At 39.2% G+C, this 18,508-nt stretch overlaps 1 protein-coding gene across 8 annotated transcripts in view; it reads left to right on the top strand.

The window, feature by feature from the left end:
* Positions 1 to 9,210: 9,210 nt before the first annotated feature.
* Fsip1 (fibrous sheath interacting protein 1) overlaps positions 9,211 to 18,508 on the top strand; it is a 203,350-nt gene continuing 194,052 nt past the window's right edge. For 3 of the 8 annotated variants that reach the window (XR_260361.2, XM_005381206.2, XM_005381205.2), the window contains exons 1-2: positions 9,213 to 9,415; positions 16,165 to 16,297. Coding sequence is in view for 6 of the 8 variants with exons in the window: in XM_005381206.2 (XP_005381263.1) it covers positions 16,172 to 16,297 (126 nt within the window). In the remaining 2 variants the exon portion in view is untranslated. Of the gene's footprint in view, positions 9,416 to 16,164; positions 16,298 to 18,508 lie in introns of all 8 variants that reach the window. The other 5 variants (XM_005381207.2, XM_013512593.1, XM_013512592.1 and 2 more) reach the window with 4 other exon arrangements.

Below are 18,508 nucleotides of genomic sequence, written 5' to 3'. Positions count from 1 at the left end.
GATATGTCTAGCATTGCTTTCTGTCCATTAAATTTCAAAGGTGCCCTGAGAGCCATTTGCATTTGCAGGTCCATTTCGTTCTTCAACTTTGGAACTTCAATTAGCTCCTTAATTATTGTTTCAGCTTCATTTGCTTTGTCCTCTCTTTCAGGTACTCCTCTTGCACACAGACTGCATCTCCTGGATGAGCCCACTACTTCTCTCTTTTTTTCTTCTTTTTCTATCTTGGTATCTTTGGCCTCTTCCTCTGAATTCTGTGAGAAATTCTCTTCTTTCGCTTTTACTTTATTTTCTGACCAATCCCAATTACATAGTTCCTTTAACTCTCTAATTTCCAGGAAATCTTCCATTTTCTCTAATATAAGCTTTATCATTAATCATATGTCTTTATTTTTAAATCTAAATTTATCTTTTTAATTTTTTATTTTAATGTAATACAAGTAGATATTTAAAAAGAAAATATAAAAATACTTCTATGAAAAAATAAAACAAAATTTTATAACAAAACAATTAGAGACTATCAGTGACATATATGACATATGCTGTATGTCATAATCTTAAAAGGATAGCTAAAATGTTACGCAAAGTACAACAAATAGACAAAAAAAATTCTCTCTTACAAAAAAGGGACAAACAAAAGGAAAAACCTTTCTTAACACCTTCTATTAGAAGTTTAACACTTTCGAGTTCTCCAAGGGGAGGCATTTTCTCAATTATTATTTAACTCTGTTCCTTTCTTCTGAACTGTGGTATTGCCAAGTTTTAAATAGCTCTTCTTTGCAGTGGGGTTCAAAAATTAAAGTATTTTCAGGTACCAAAGTTGAAGAATCTGTTTTACTATCTTTATAATCAAGACTACATTTCCAAGCCATAAACTAGCTTCATTGCTCTGTGTGTACTAGTGTGTGTACATGCACTCTATGGCTGATTTTGACATATCTCCATAATCTCCTGGAGTCATCTCACCCAGACTGATATTCATGTCATCTGAGCCAGTTAAGGAAGGTCACAGGACAATGGGGTCACGTGACAACGGGTGAACTAACTCTTATTGCTTTAAAAAAAGATTCCAAAGGACTAGTAAACATTGAGAAGTAACAAACTGCTTTTCCCCTTGATTTTTTTAAAAAATGAGGGCATCCCATGGATCAGCATGCAGTTTTGTGTAGGAATCCACAGCAGACAGGAAAAGCAGAGAGAAAAAAGTTCAGAATCAAAACGTGGGAAAGGAGAGTAGTTTTCAGCTTTGAGCTCAATGCAGTGTTCACAAAGGAAGTACTGGATGTCAGCCCCTGTGATGCCTGGCAGCATCATTCCTGTTCACTGTCTGTGTCAGTTACCTTCCTGTCCCGGGACACAGTACACAGTACCACAATTCAAAGGACAGCTTCATTTTAGATCACTGTTTTTAGAGATTCCGGTCTACAGCTGGCTGGCTCCAAGGCAAAACTGGCATGGTGGAAGGGCCTGGCGCAGAGGCAGGCGGGTCACACGGTGGTCAGAAAGCAGAAAAACGTCAAGCCAGGGAGGCAGACATGCCCTTCTGGGCCACAGCCCCAGTGAGCCCCCTCTTCCAACTAGGTCCTGGCTCTTCACTGCACTCAGCTGTGGACTCATTAGTGGATGAGTCCCTTCCATGATCCAGTCCCTCCAAAAGCCCAGCCTCCGACCACAGGAAGCTTTTGGGATATATTCACTGTCTGAAACACAAACCTGAGGTCAGTGGTGTTCACTGTAAGTTCATGGTTCAATCACACCACAGTTGCAAAGGTGCTTGTTAAGATGCAGGGGTTGGGTCTGAACTCCAGAATCTGGGAATGGGGGCACAGTGATGGCAAACCTTTTAGAGCTTTCAGTGATAACAAACAGCCGGCTGGGGCACCTAATCACTAGAAGAACTTAAGAACAACAACATCTGGGAGCCCATTTGAAGATGTACTTCACAATTTTTAAATGCTAACAATGATACTACAAAAAAGATGCTAAACACACACTAAATATAGTGCATTTTACTATGAACAAAACTAAGAGTACCTGTACCAGAGCCTGATTTTTGTTTTGTGGGGCTTCACATACTCCGCTGTCAATTACCCTTCTATAGGAAGTCAGCACTGTGGCTGAGCAGGATTGTTGGGCTGTGGACAGATGCAGTTGGTATGAAAGTGATAACTGGAAGCACATGTAGATTTCTCCTGTGGCTGTCAGTTTTAGGTAAATGTGTGCAAACCATCAGTTTCTCAAAGAGTTAATATTTGAGAAACCAAATACTTGATAGTAGAAATTTTAATGTGTATAAAGATTGAAAAAAATTGGTTTTTTTGAGACTTAATTTTCATATGTCCAATTTGAATGGCTATTTAAAGAGGCACCCAAGCACAGTTCAAACATGCACAATATTTTTGTTCAGTGGTTTCCTGAATTATACCTAAAATCCAAGGAAAGTGAGAGGTTTTTGTAAGAGCAGCCACAGTTTTTTCTTTAACAGAGGACAACCAGCACCATCTAGTGGATCCAAATGGCATACTTTTTTTTGTTTCTTTTTTAATTCAGATGGTTGAGGAGATTGAGTGAGCAGGTTTTGGAAACTTGATTGGCGTCCCATCACCAGTTAGTTCCCCAGTCACCTTGGAAACACTAATTTTTTAATGCTCTGTTTCTTGATGGCAAATCTGCATAATCTTGCTAGTGTATGAGGTTTTTTTTTTTTTTTTTTTTTTTGAGACAGGGTCTCACTGTGCAGTTCAGGCTGGCTTTGAACTCACTATGTAGCCCAGATTGGCCTCAAACTCACAGCAATTCTCCTGCCTCTGTTTCCAAGTGCTGGGATTACAGGCATGCACCACCATGTCCAGCTCTATGAGATATTGTGAAAAGAAGGAGAAGGTATGTTCTAAACATTCAATAAATGGATTTTTTTTAAAATGCTAAGCAGATTCTCAAGAGTGGAAATTGCCCAAAGCACACACTATTAACTGTCCTTTGAAAAGAAATGGATTTAATCCAGTTTGTGGAATATGTGATGTGAGATTTGCCGACATCACTCTCTTTGAATGTTGTTACATTTGGTAAAAACTTATGGTGAGAAAAGGGAAATTGGGGCACTGAGGCTGGCAGTTGGAGGCCAGATGGAATTTGCTGTGGGCCGTTTCTCATTCATTCAAATTTTACTCCACTCAAGAAGATTCAAGAGTAGTGAAAGATTGAAAACAAAAACAAAAACGAGCTCTAAAGCCAACGCTGCCATATGTCACTAACCTGGAATAAAACCAGGGAAATTTCAGCTCAAAATATCTTGACTCTAGAAGAAATTTTTATGAATTACTTTCAAAGGCAAACACTCTACAGATTATGTTTGCAGAGGAAGACTGAACTGTAGAAAACATAGCATAAGAAATACGGCACTTTCTGACTTATATTTGAGTGTTAATTGTTTTGAGCCTGTAACCCTCCATGACTGACACATAAGCACTTCCAGAAATTTAAAAAAAAAGAATTGCTTTCAAGAGACACATAGCCTCTCAGTGCTTTGCAAAATAGAGGCAATCAGCAGGTAACATGAGAAAAACAGAGACAGCAAACAATTCAAGATGAGATGTTTTATGCAACATGTAATCAGTGGGGACTTAGTTTGGGAAAGTTACAAAGAGTGGAGAGAGATGATGTTCCTAGTGAACCTGGATTTTACTTTCACTTGCTTTATGTGTATCAGATGTTGCATATATTTAAAAGGCAACAACAGTGAAAACACCAACAATCCTACCATAGCTCTGCTTTTTCTTAGTTTTCTTTCTCTCACTACATCACCAAGAAATGTGTTGTTTTCTTAATGAGCATCATTTGTCACCAAAACAAAAAAACTGGAAAGAATGTATTTGTTCACGGAAAATAAGTATGGTGGCAGGACCTGGAGATTATGTCTGTAGCTACTCAAAGAGAGCTGCAGGATGGGGAAGCACTGATGTTACCTGACACCAATTTAGCATTTTTTTTTGAGACAGGGTCTCCCTATGTAGTTCAGGCTGGCCTTGAATTCACTATGTAGCCCAGGCTGGCTTCAAACTCACAGTAATCCTCCTGCTTCAGCCTCCTGAGTGTTGGGACTATAGGCTTGCACCACTTTGCCTGGTCAAATCAGCATTTTAACAAGATTTTCTCTGTGATATAGCTGCACATTAAAGTCTGAAAACCAGAGCTTCAGATTAATTTGATTCCAGGTGCAGCTCTGGGATAAATATTTAATGAAATTTCTCCAGGCAATCCTAATGTGTAGGAGAGCTAAGAACTGCAAAACTATACCAATCTCATATTTCAAAGGAGAAAATTATGGCCCACAAATGTATATGGATTTACCCAAGATTCCCGAGTTATCTCATATCAGACTTCAAATACTAGTACCTCTCCTCCTTATTAAAAATAAAGTGCTGTAGTTTGGAGAAATGTCCTCCAAAGGCCTGTTTGCTAAAGCCAGTGGTGTGTTGGGAGGTGGAGGGGTCTTGGGAGTGGGGCCTGGTAGAAGGAGGTTAGAGCATTGCGGGAGTTCCTTTCAAAGGAATACGAGGCCCTGGCTGCTCCTACTCCTGTCCTTGTGCTTTCTGGGTGGCATGAGGTGAATAGGTCTCCTCTACCATGTGCTGCTCCCATCCTGATGGGTATATCACAGGCCCAAGGCTACACGGCTCAGGTGCAATGAACTAAAACCTCTGAAACGGTGAGCCAAGACAAACATTTTCCTCCTTGTAGGTTTATTACCCTGGGTACTCTTTCATAGGAATGGAAAGCTAAGATAGAGGCTTGAGGGGATGGAGGGTAGGGAGTGTAGCAAATATATATAGCAAATGCCTTCTGCAGGAAGCTGTCATCTGAGAAAAGACAGGAAGCTGGGCACAGGGATACTTGAGTGCTGTACTCCAGGCAGAAGCAGTGAGGGGTGTATGCATTTATTTGTAATGGAAAAACAACAAGGAGTAAGGTTCCCAACAGATATTAATCTTTAGGATATAGAAACAGGAAATCAGAACTGATTTACATTCTTAAAATCTTGTTCTCATTTCTCTTCCTCTTCTTCCTCCCCTCCTCTTCTTCATTCTCCCCTTCTCCTCTGCCTGTTGCTCTTCTTTTTCCTCTTCCCCTTCCCCTCCTCCTTCTTCTTCTGTACTATGGATTAAACCCAGGGCTTTGTGATTACTAAGTGTGGGGAGCCACTTCAGGATTGCTTCTAAGCTCAGGGTGTCTGAGGACACCTGAGGATGCTACAGTACTATGTGGGGCAGGTGCACAGGGGAATACACTTCTGTAACCATGACTTGACACAGGCAACTATGTACGTGCTACATGAGTAAGTCAGTATACAAGAATGTAAATATGTGATAACAACCTATGTAAGGGCTAAACAACAGAGACACATGTCTGTCCATCTGTGTGCTTTCTCTTGGGGACCTCACCCACAAAAATACTCCCTTAGCCTTTTGACCCCAACACTAAGCATGGTCTCTACCACTGAGCTACACTCCTAGCCCCTTGTTACTGTTTTTCAGGTGTGGAACCCAGGGTCTCATATATGCTAGAGAAGTGCTCCACCACTGAGTGCCTCTTTTTAATTTAATCTAATTTTAAGACAAGATCTCACTAAGCTGTCCAAGTTGGCCTCACACTTGGTCCTCCTGCCTCAGCCTCCCAAGTAGTTGAGATTTCAGCTGTTGCCATCACATTCCGCAGTCCTTTATTCTTCAAATTCTGCCAACCTCCTTTACATTCTTTACTTGTTATTATGACTATCTGAAGCATTTGTTTAAAAGATAAGAACTATTAATTTAGAAGTGTTCATTAAAAGAATTCTTTTCTGAAATAGAGTCTTGCTATATAGTTGAAGTTGGCCTTGAACTCAAGGCGATCCTCCTGTCTCAGTCTCAAGTGCTGGGATTAGAGGCATACACCACCATGCTCAGCTAGAAGTGTTATAAGGATACAAATGTAGCAAATATCCAAATAATGGAAAACACAGAGAACAATATTGGGTAGTATTTAAGTAATACAACTGTTACCCAACAGAAGGTGGATACAGTTATCAAAGTAAAGAACATTTTTGGGAAAAAAGGAACTGTAGTTTGAATACACTCAACCAGGCCAGCCTAGAATAGTGCCACAGCAAGGACAGGAGAGGTCTTTTTTTTGTTTTTGTTTTTAAATAGGGGATTTCCACAAAGAACAGTTTTGGGAAGCTTTTTATTGGCTGGGAAAAATTCCTAAACTGAAGCTAGGGTACTCCCAGGTAAGAGTTCTGAAGGCCTGCCATACTGCCCTCAGCTGTGTATTTAACTCTGTTGGAACATTCTGTGCTTTGACCTTTAGCAGATGTGAGTACAATCCTCCAGCAATCTCCTGGTTCTCCTATAGGAAGCCTTATTTTGTTTTCTTTTTCTTTCCTTTTTTTTTTTTTCCTTAATGGTGCTGAGTATTGAGCCCATGTTAGGCAAGTAAGTACTCTACCACTGAGCTACCCTCCTACCTCCCTAGCCCACTTTTATATACAAATCTACTAGAGAAATTAATAGCAAAATTTAGCATCTTAAATTGGAAACTACCAATTGAAGGACTTCTACTGAATCCCAAATTCATTTCTTGAAACACTGTTCACTGAATATGTATTAAACATATGAGTATCAATTTATTAGTATTTATTTTATTTGGAAGGAAGATTCATTGAAGCAGACAGGGTCAGGAACAGACACTTATAACATGGCCCCAGATACACACACTGATCAACTAGTTAGATCCTCCACCATGCCTCTCCCAGAGCTCCTGGAAATGTTGGCCTCAACCTCTGATTCAGAGTCTTAGCATTTCTGCTCTTGCTTTCTATTTGACCTCAGTGGATTTCTTCAGTATCATCTCTGTGTTGGCTGTTAAGGTTTAATTCTCCCATGAGAATTAAAATACTTCCATTTTCTTGATTTCTCAATTTTTTTAAAAAGTAGAATTTAGAAAAACAACATTTTCTGAAAAATTGAGAAGAAATTTCTGTACACTAACAACGATGAGGAGATTGGAGCAGTTTCCACTGAGAGGGTGGTAGGACTGGAAAGAGATAACAAAGACTTGATCGTTTAGGACGTACAGACATTGTAAGGACCCTAAATAAAATGGGAGCTACATGGAGCTCTGAACACAGGAGTAATATGGCTTGCTTAGCTGTTGAGAGCATAATTCAGGCTTCTGTATTAAAAGTAGAGTAAGGGCAGTATAGAGGATTTATAAGGTAGCCTACCATGGCCCGCAGAGTCAGGTGTGAAAGAATACAGAAGGGCTGTCTGCTGCTGGAGAGTCAAACAATCCAGTAGAGGTGGAAAACCTGGAGTTCACTGGAGAGTCCTGCTGGAGTCTGTTTTGGGAAGCTGAAAGATCGGCACTGGAAGTCTGAAGAATCTGGGCTAAAAAGGTGAATTCTGCACAGCGAAGCTGGAGACACATCCAAAGGTGATCATGAAGACTGGAGCTCCTCCAAAGACACAGAAGTGACTTTCGTCTCCTTTTCCTTTTTAGTCCATGAAGGCTACAAGCTTAGTGGTTGGTGCTATTCACCCCCCGGGTGGGGTCTTATGTTTTCAGTAAGTTCACCATTCAGTCACACTCAGAACTATGCTAAGCCAATCGGCTGGGTGTTTCTTACTCAAATTGACATGACAGCTATCACAGTCAGGGAAGGGCCTTTGTACAAAAAAACTACAGGTAAATTATTGTAAAAATCTAGGTGAAAGATAACGGCAGTGAGGACCTGAATGGAAGCATGGAAACTGTGAGAAGTGTTTGGATTCTGGATATCTTCTGAATATAGAGCTGGTAGGATATTTGTCAACTATAGAGTGTGAGAGGAAGAAGAATTGAGGATGAATTCACGATTTTTGGTCTGAGCCTGGCAGAATGGAGTTACTATTTACTCAGGTGGATAGGGGTTGGAATGCAGAGGGGCACTGTGGAAAATGACTTTTGACTATTCATGTGTTAAGTCTGAGGTTCTTCCTACACATCTATTATGGCTTGTGCCATAGATGTCCCCCAAAGCCTCATGCAGTCACGGGGGGCAGTCTTTTTAGAGGTGGCTGAATCTAGAGTTTGTGATTGATTCATGGTCCAGTGCTGGGATTAAGGGTGTGAAGACTACACTTACCTAGGGCGGGTATCCTGCATACAATATAAGCGACAGAAAGAGGCTTGTGCCCTTCCCCCTTGTTGCTTTGCTATTTTCTGCCCCACCATGACTGTTCTCCTCTGCCAAGCCACCCTACCTTGGAGACAACCAATTATGAGTTGAAACCTCTACAGACTGTGAGCTAAATAAACCTCCGCTCTTTCAACTTTAGGTGTCATACTTGTCTCAGCAACAACAAAAGTAACTAACACAACATCCAAGTGGAAATGTCAAGTAGGCATAAAGGAGTCTGGGGTTCAGGGCAGAAGTCTGGATTAGACAGAAAAACAGGATCAGCAGCATACAAATGGCATTTACACCAACAAAGTTTTTACAGCTAGCACTGCTGTAGATTACAGCCGTATTCTCTGGGAGGAATTCCTGGACCTATGTCTATTTACTCTGCTGAGTAAGACCGAAGAAAAATACAAATCCTACCTACCTAAATAATGACAGACAGGTCGTGAACATGAGAATGCTTGTTAACGGTACAGTGCTGTTCAGACTCATGCAGCAGACATCTGATTGTACCAGGGATGAGGAAAACCAGCTGCGGGATCCAAGGGAAAGTCTTTATGGACTGACAATAGGGAAACTACGAAAAATAGAAGGTGCAAATAGCAGTTATTAGCCATTTCAGACTAGAGCCAATCTGTGCAAAACTAGTCTTGTGCTGTTGTTGTTTACACAGTGCCCAAGATTCACCAAGCGCCGCACACGCATGATCTCACCAGTCTTGCAAGGAGGAAATAATTATAAACCTCATTTTATGGTGGGCAGAACTGAGCTCAGTGAGGGGAGCTGGCATCAGAGTAATAGGACAAAGCCATACAGACATCCAGAGTCTTCGTTCAGAGGTCAACCTAAATCCAGATATTGCCTTTCCCCCACCAGTCCTCTACCACTAAGGCTGAAGAGACAGCAGGGCGCCCCAGCCCCTCACCCCCGCTCCTTTGCACCAGTCTTGCCTGCCGCCACCCCCAGATCCCATTTCTGGATGGTACAGCCCTGTCCTCACATCGCGAGACTGGGAGTGGCGCTTCTGGTTGCCAGGGGAACAGCGTTCCCGTCTCTTTGGATCGCTCTCTTCTCCCGCCTGTGAAGAAGCTGAGGCGATGGGAAAGGCCGCTCCCTTTCGGGGTGAAATGGGGGCGTTCAGAGTGCCAGCGGCGGACTTCTGTGTTTTCAGTGCTCTGGTGACTGGTTACTAGCTGCGAGTCCGGCCGAAAGGTGAGGGACCTTACGGAGACCGAGGACCGGCGGCCGAGTGGGCGGAGTCGTGTCTGGCTGCGTGCGGAGGGCGGGCTGCCGGGAGGCGGGCAGGACCAATAAGAGGGCGGAGCGGACTGAGGGGGCGGGTTTAGCCCCATAGGCGATTTCCAGTACCTGACTGCAAGAGTTCCCAAGGTTAGGGCTCCACCTTTCCGTGCCTTCTAGCCACTAAGGTCTATAAAAGATGGCCAGTATACCTCTGACTACAGACTCAACTTTTCTCGTACCTAAAAGAATGTCAACCAAACTCACAACAGAAACTTTTGGACGTCTGTCAGGTTGGCAAAGGCGAAAAGGCTTTGCCGAGAACCAGATTGGCGCCAAGCCAAAGAGGGGACACAGGCACTGTTATGTCAACGAACCCCGCGGGTAGAAATGTAATTTGGTATAATCCTTTTGGAGCACAGCTTGGCACACTGCCAAACTAGAAACACAGGTGTTCGTTGTTTTTTGTTTTTTGCTTTTGTTGTTGTTGTTGTTTTTTCCGGGGAAATCAAACTCAGGACTTTGCGCTTGCCAGGCAGGCCCTTATGCCACTGAGCTAGAGCCCCAGCCTTCACAGGTGTTCTTTGATAAAGCAATTCTGATTTATCTTATGGATGTAGAACTTAACTAAAGGTTGACACAAAGATACTAATTTAGAATTGAGGTATTATCTACATATGGCAAAATTCACCTTTTCAATGTACAGTTGTCTGAATTTTGACACAGGTAATTACCATCACAACCAAGACAAAACCGTTTCACCCCCCACTCCCTTCCCCTAGTACTTTTGTTAACACTGCTGCCATTCCAACCTGGCAGCCATTCATTAGATTTCTGTCCGTACAGTTTGCCTATTTTAGCATGTTATACTGGTGGAAATAAACACCATGTCACCTTTTGAATCTAGCTTCTTTCAGTTTAATCCAGTGCAATTGATACTCATCCAGTTCTGTGTATCAATTGCTTGTTACCTTTACTGCTGATGTATTGTGCTTTGTAGTTGTTTGCTTATCCATTCACTAGAGGAGTGGCATTTGAATTGTTTCCAGAGTTTTGGGCAATGCTGATTATAAGTATTCAGGTATAGATTTTTATGTGAATACGATATCAATGTAGGTACATGTGTAATTTGATAAGAAACTGCCAATAATTTTGCAAACTGGGTTTTCCATTTTGTATTCTCATTGGCAACATAGGAGTTCTGGTTGTTCCCCAACTTGAAAGCACTGGGTATTGTCAGTTTTAAAAAAATTAATTTTCACCAAATAGGTGTGTAGTGGTATCATTGCGGTTTTAATTAAAAACTTTCAGAGGACTACTGAGGCTGAGCATCTTTTCATGTGTTAATTTTTCATCTCTCCATCTTCCTGGGTAATATGTGTATCTACAACTTTGGTTTTCTTATTAGCGATTCTTGCTGCTTTTTTATATATTTTTGAATATAAGTTGTTTGTCAGAGATGTGTTTTGTAGCTATTTTCTCCTGTCTTTGGATTTTGTTTTTCTTTTACTGACAATGTCTTTTGAAGAATACAAGTTTTAAATTTTGATGCATTCCATTTGATCAATACTTTCTGAATCATGTTTTCCATGTTACATCTAAGAAGTCTTTGCTTAATCCACAGTCACATATTTTCTAGACATTTTGTAGTTTTAAGATTTACTTCAGGTCTGATACTCATATTTGGTAAATTAAAAAATTGCTTTTACTAGCAAATTCAACATGAGTTGGTTAGAAATGCTATGTCTATGTACTGGCATGTTATGCTTCTGTTTGAAAGAATGAAGCATGTCTGTAAATGTTTATATAGAAAAAAATCTTTAAAATATATTGCATGTGAAAAAGAAAGTTGCAAAACACCAGGCTATTTATGAGCATTTGTGCTGTGGAGGGGTAGGTTAGTATAGCTAAGATAACCATACTACTAATTTCCATTAGCTCATGGAAAGGAACAGTTAATGTTTATATTGATTGAGCAATCTTACATGCCTGTGTCTGGTAATCTGAGCAACTGCTTTGAAGATAACACTACACAATATAATAACCATTATTAATTTCCTATCATCTTGTTTTGAAATTCTGTATCATTTTTATTGTTTTTATATTACCTTTAAAATAAAAACATTGTACTAAAAGTGAAAAAAAATTAACATTGGTTCTTTTTTTTTTTTGGTTTTTCTCCGGTACTGGGAACCGAACTCACGACCTTGCGCTTGCCAGGCAGGCGCTTTTGCCGCTGAGCTAAATCCCCAGCCCCCAACATTGGTTCTTGAGGGGAATTTTGACTTTAAAAACTTTTACATTCTTCTGTATTGTTTGATTTTTGTTTCTCCTGGATAAATATTCCTTATATAATAAAAATATGTATAAAGTAAATATTTTTTAAATAATAATTTTGAAACACAGAGATAAATGAAATAAATAATTTTTAAACACAGAGATAATGAAAAGAAATTAATTCTCCACTTTTAGGCTTTCTGTTCTAATTACCAAGCAGAGGAAGACGCATTTTCTTTTTATTCTTTCATTCATCCAAAAGAATAAAGTTATAGTCACCATATATTTCCACTTGGGATTTAAATCATCTGTGGAGGTGCATTTCCTGCAGCCTCTTTGAAAAGATTTTAATTAATCTTGGTTGAAGTGAATGTCATGAAATATGAATGTCATGTGTTAGTAGTGATTTGCTGTCATGTATCTGTATAATTAAATATCATCAAGTAAATACTAGTCTGTTTCCAAAATATTTTAATATCATAAGGAAATGCTCATCATCTAATGGTAGGTGAAAAGGAAATGAGTCCAGTTTTGTTGAAAAAGGTACAGAGAAAATACTGAAATGTACCAACAATGAATAAATTAAGATAGTAGAATTTTTAATTTTTAAAATACTTTTCAGTAATCCTAGAACTCTTTCTATAATAAATTCTTTATTTATGAATTCAAGATATCCATCACAGAAAAACAAACAAATACAGGTTAGTAAAAGGCAAAAGAAGACACAAGAATATGCACTTTGTGTCCTTGATAAGAAACTGCCCACAGTTTCATTTGTTTTGGTTTTTTTGTCTTTTCTTCTGGTACCAGGAATCAAACTCATGACCTTGCGCTTGCCAGGCAGGCGCTTTGCTGCTGAGCTAAATCCCAAGCCGCCCTGCCCACAGTTTTGCAAACTAGCTTTTCCGTTTTGTATTCTCACTGGCAACACAGGAGTTCTGGTTGTTCCTACCACTCTTACTTTGCTGATGTGTGATCATTTTGCATGTCTCTTACTATATATTCACTGAATTAGAGAAATTGGACTCTAAGCAAGATTATTGCTGATTTGTATTCTTCTAGCCTGCCCTTCTCTCCCTTCCCCTCCCCTCTTCTGCTGTCTTCTCCCCTCCCTTGCCTTCGTCTTCTCTCTCTTTCCTTTTTTTCTTTTAAAAAAATTGTTAGCATATTTGAAGTACCTAACAGTTACATTCATCATGGAGAATTGGTACATGTACATAGCACATCTTTATTTCTTTTCTCTCTTTCTTTTCCTTTCCTTCCCTCCCTCTCCCTTCATCTCTCAGTCCCCTTCCCTTTTGCAAAAGTTCTGTCTCCTTGGTCCCTTTTATCTATCTTTTATTGCTGTTTATTTCCTTTATGATTCCTTCCTTCTATCTTCCCTCGTTCCCTCCTTGCAATATACATTTCTTGTTTATTCCCTTAGCCAGTCTTCTTTTACTTATTGATTGGTAAGCGCTCCTTAAATATATACATTTATTAATCTTTTGTATGTAATCTATGTTGAATGTATTTTCCCCAGTTTCTCAGGTGCTTTTTAATTTCATTTAGAAGTCTTTTTATGTTTGAGATTCATGAACATTAAAGTTATGTAATCAAATTATTACTCTCCCTTTGATTTATGTTCTTGGGGTCATGCTTAGCAAGTCATTTAATTCCATCATTAGACAAATTATCTTTGTTTTCCTTCCAGTTCTTTGGAGATTCAGTATTTTACATTTATTGATTTTAAAATTAGTTTTTATTTTATTTAAGTATTGTGGTAAAAAATATCAAATTGTACTATAACATTTACAATGGAGGGAAAATACGGTAATTCCTATCTTATTCCTCAGAGGCAAACATCTTGTACTCTTAACTAGTATGTTTATTTAACTATTATTTGATGTTATCAATTCTGAATGTTCTCCTTGATTCCCTGATTTGAAAGGTTAGGTTTTTTGTACTCCCTTTCCTTTTGCACACTCCTTCCCACATACACTCAATTAAGACACAATATTTGTGTAAGATAATTACTTATTGTTTGAGTTCTGACTTATACAGTGCTTTATCTTTCTTGTGGGATTTCTGTATGACAATTGAAATTTCTTCTCAAATACTCAGATGTTAATCTTTAAGATCCAGTTTCAATGCTTTCTATCCATACTTTTTCCACAAGTGAAATTAATTCAAAGATCATCTGTCAATTACACTCACCCTTCCCAGGAACTGTATTTAATTTAATTCACTGTTTTCAGGGGAGAACATAGTAGAGCAGACTCATTCTGAAAGCAGATTGAAAAGCTTCTGGAGCCTTTGAACTGACCCATGCCTTTGTGCCTCTGCCTTTCTTGATGTGTATTATGTCGGCTCTGCACTTGCCTCTGTCTCATTGCTCCCTCTGTATCCTGCAATACGTCTCCTTGACAGCATGCTTCATATGCTTAAAAGACATTTGGCCTTTTGGTGACTTGTGCTTCTCGGTTGTGATGTGACGGGCCAGGGTGATTCATCATCCCACAATAATAATGTCAGTGAGCCCAAACTCTTTGGCAGAATGTGAATAATGTTGAGATCAATGCCTTTTTCAGTTGCTGAGATGGAAAGAGTTGACCTACTTGTTGCTTAAGTGTCAGCTTTGGTACACTGAATGATTGGAGGCTGAATCATATTATCCCTTTGTGTTCCTAGGAGGAGCTCAGGTTGGTAATGTTTGTGTTTCGTCCTACGTCCAAAGCCTCTCTGGACTCTGCATTTGTGGCTCACAGACAGACAGAAAGAAAGATGACTGTTACACTTTCAAGGGTGCAGGCAGTTGTCCTTTGTTCTGAGAGAAATGATTTAATATATAATTGTAGGGATTAGAAAGGATTTGGTGGAAGATGTCCATTCACATGTAAAGCTGTGTATTTAGAGGCCCAGAGCTAGACTTTTCCTGTTTCTTCCATTTTACTCAGCATCCGCATTACTCCATCATCACTGGAAAAGTCTGGAAAGGTCCTGACCAAGAGCACAGTTAGGAAGGATCAGGGTTCTTGCAGTGCTCATGATCCCCCTACAGTCTAGGTCATCACTGTGCAGGATTTCTTGCTTTAGACGACAGCACCAGGAATAGGCTAGCCAGTGTGAATGGGATCATGTGAGAACCAGGGAAGGAGACTGGCAAAGGGCAGCCAGATAATGAGTCTGTAGGTTTTGGTCTCTTGTGTCTGGTGGCAGAAGTAGAACCATGGGTTTTAGAAAGGGAGGGCTGATCCAATGAGAGCTGTGCCCTAGAGATGGGTGTGCTTTAAAAGTGTTGTAGGAGGGAGGACAGAGAAGAGAGGAAGCAAAGTAAAAAGAATTAAGCTGTGTTATGTACATGTACGAATTCCCAGTGATGAATGTAATCATTATGTACTGCAAACATGTAATAATAAAAAATTTTTAAAAAGCAATTAAAAAAACAGAAAAAAATGGGGCATAAGGCGATGTTGGAAGAGAGTTGGGAGAGAATCTCAGACTAATGTCGAGCCAGAGCAGGAAAGGAAAGATGTGATTAAGATATACAATGAATGTTAAGTTTAGAAGTTTATTACAGTAAAGACACATTGCCATTAATATGCCTCAAAATACTTGCCCACCCTTACACATTTATCTCATGGCTCTTGCCACTTTCTGAAGCTGTTCTGGAGGTCCTTTTTTGTGAGTGCCTTTATGAGGAGTGTTAAAAAATGTGATTGCTGTGATTACCATCCAACAAAAGGGGAGGCTTGTGAAACATTACAGTATGTCTTTATCTGTCTTGTTCACTGGATCTGGTACCTTGTGGCTTCCTCAAAGTAAAAATGACCAAGAAAGTTTAGGGTTTTTAATGAATACAGGACATCAAGGAGCCATGACAGCACAACCAGATACTCACAAAAGAAGACTTCCAGAACTGCTTCAGAAAGTGACAAGAATGAGTGGATAAGTACATTTAGAGCTAGAGGAAGCTCTAAAACACATCAGTGGTATTTTGAGGGGGACCAATGGTAACCTGTCTTGTACTGTAATAATTAAAAAAATTAAACATTCACTGTATTTTTCAACCACACTGTATAGAATAAGGAAGGTAAAACCACAAGAAGGTCGAGGGAAGGCTTTAGCAAATGATCAACACAAAGTAGACCTTTGTTGAGAGACAGAGGAAGAAGACCCATGACACTTACATGTTTTCTCCTGTAGGTGCAGGAAACCAATGAGATGATGTTCCTTTCTGCAATGTCTTTTAGCTCCTTTCCAGGCGGTATGTCTTGTACTATGGGGAGATAACATCAAACAGTCCATGTACTCAAAAACACTTTGGATGAAGTTGGGGAGCCCTCAAGTGTGACTTTTGTCATAACATGATACTTAAAACAAGGCTCTGAGTACTTAGATATAAACACTAACACATCATTTAAACATCTGAGTTTCTAGCTTCTTAATGCTGCTGTTTGTTTTAGGGTGTCAATGGATATTATAAAAGGAAACCTAGATAAAATTTCAAAACCAGCCTCAAGTTCAAGGACACGTCCTGGAAGCAGGAGTTCAAGTGCTTCTTTAGAGGTGCTCTCGCCAGAACCAGCACCCTGCAAGGTAACTTGCTGCTTAGAAATGAATTGACCACCTCCTTCTCGTTTCTGCAATTGATGAAACTAGGGCGGTTATTAGCACTCTTTTTAAGTTTCCTCTTCAGAGAGTGTGCTCAGGGATCATTTACTGGTTTCTTGGATTGTACTCTAGATTGTTTAATATGAAGTGCTCGTTTTAGAAAAAAATTATTTTAAAGAGAAAAAAGTAAAATAAAATTTCAGAATGAGATAACAGAGTAACAATGGTTCATACATTGCACATGGTTATCTTTCAATTACTCAGAGTACAAGACACATGCATTTAATTGTCCAAATGATAGTAGCGCACACCTTTCTTTTCAGTGAACTCAGAGAAATTAGTAGTATAGCTATCTCAACTATCTTGTGTATGTGTGTGTGTGTATTTTTTTCGCTTTTCCCTTCTTTCTTTTCTCCTTTCCCCCATCCCAGTTTCTCTTTCCTTTTGAATGGTTTCTTCCCATTTTACAATATCTATTGTACATTTTTGGTCTTATTTAATCTTTTAGCTTCTCATATTAGGGAGATAATATGATGTTTACACATGTGAATCTGGTTTATTTCACTTTTGAGTATGGTCTTGAGTTGCATCCATTTACCTATAAAAATTTATCCTTTATGGCTGAATAGTACTCCATGGTATAAAAAGACCACATCTTTTTTATCCATTCCTCAGTTGAAGGGCATTTGGGTTGTTTCCAAGATCTAGCTATTACAAATTGTGCTGCTATGAACATGGGTGCATGTATGTTGCTGTGTTTTTAATTATTCTGGGAAGATACCCAGAAGGAGAGTAGGTGGGTCAAATGGGACCTCTACTCCTAGTTTTTTGAAAAATATCCACATTGATTTCCACAGTTGTTGCATCAGTCTACAGTCACACCAACAGTGGAGGGTTCCTTTTTCCCCACACTTCTCCAACATTTGTTATTGGTTGAGTTCTTGATGCTAGCCATTCTTTCTGGGGGTGAGATGAAATCTCAGTGTTGTTTTAATTTACATCTCTTGAATGACCAGTGACGTTGAACATTTTTTCATATATTTATTTGCTGTTTTTATTTATTCATCTGAGAAGTGTGTATTCATCTTAGGTGCCCATTTTTGGATTGGGTCTTTAAATTTTGGAGGTCTTATTTTTTTGAGTTCTTTATATGTTCTTGATAGTAATACTTTGTCTGAGGAACAGCATTTTTCCCCACATTGTGCGTTGTCTCTTTACTCTATTGGTGGTTTCTCTTGCTGTGCAAAAGCTTTTTAATAAGATGAGATCCCAGTTGTTAATTCTTTGTGATAGTTCCTGTGCAGTCAGGGTTTTAATCATAAAATCTTTGCCTACACCAATATCTTGAAGAGTTTTACCTATTCTATCTTCCAGCAGATTTAATATTTCTGTTTTAATACTCTGTGATCCATTTTGAATTTAGTTTAGTGCATGGTGAAAGATACGGGTCCAATTTTAATCTTTGGCATGTGCAGACCAGTTTTTCCAGCACCATTTATTAAAGAGGTTATATTTCTTCCAGTGAATGTGTTTGGCACCTTTGTCAGAGATAAGGTGGCTGGGTGTGTCTAGAGTAGTTTCTACATCTTCTATTCTGTTACATTGTGATCTTCAGGTCTGATTTTTTGCAAGTACTATGCTGTTTTTATCATATTAGCTTTATAGTATAATTTCAAGTCAGGGATCGTGATGTCCCCTGCCTTGCCTTTATTGCCCAGAATTGCCTTTGCTGTTCTAGGTCTCTTCTCATTCCAAATGAATTTTAGGATTATTCTGTCTAATTCAGTGAGATATGCTGTTGAGGTTTTGATCAGAATTGCATTAAACAGTTGTAACAGTGTAACAGTTTTGGAAGTATCACCATTTTCACTACATTGGTTTTTCCTACCCAAGAACAAGGGATATCTTTCCACTTTCTGATATCCTCTTCAATCTACTTTTTCAGAGTACTGTAGTTTTCAACATAGAGGTCTTTTACTTCCTTTGTTAGTTAATTCCTAGGTATTTCATTTTTTTTGGATGCTATTGTGAAAGGTGTTTCCTTAATTTCTCTCTCAGTGACTTTGTCGTTTGTGTCCAGGAATGCTATTGATTTTTTTTTTTTAAAGATAAAAGGAGGGAAACATTAACAGACATACAACATTTTACAACATATCACAAGCACAATACAGACAATACAGAGTTACAAACAAAGTG

This window comes from Chinchilla lanigera, unplaced genomic scaffold, assembly GCF_000276665.1.
Source record: "Chinchilla lanigera isolate Chin_1 unplaced genomic scaffold, ChiLan1.0 scaffold00015, whole genome shotgun sequence".
NCBI classification, from domain to species: Eukaryota; Metazoa; Chordata; class Mammalia; order Rodentia; family Chinchillidae; genus Chinchilla; species Chinchilla lanigera.
Note: the sequence above shows the minus strand (reverse complement) of the source record. Positions and strands in the feature narration are given on the sequence as shown.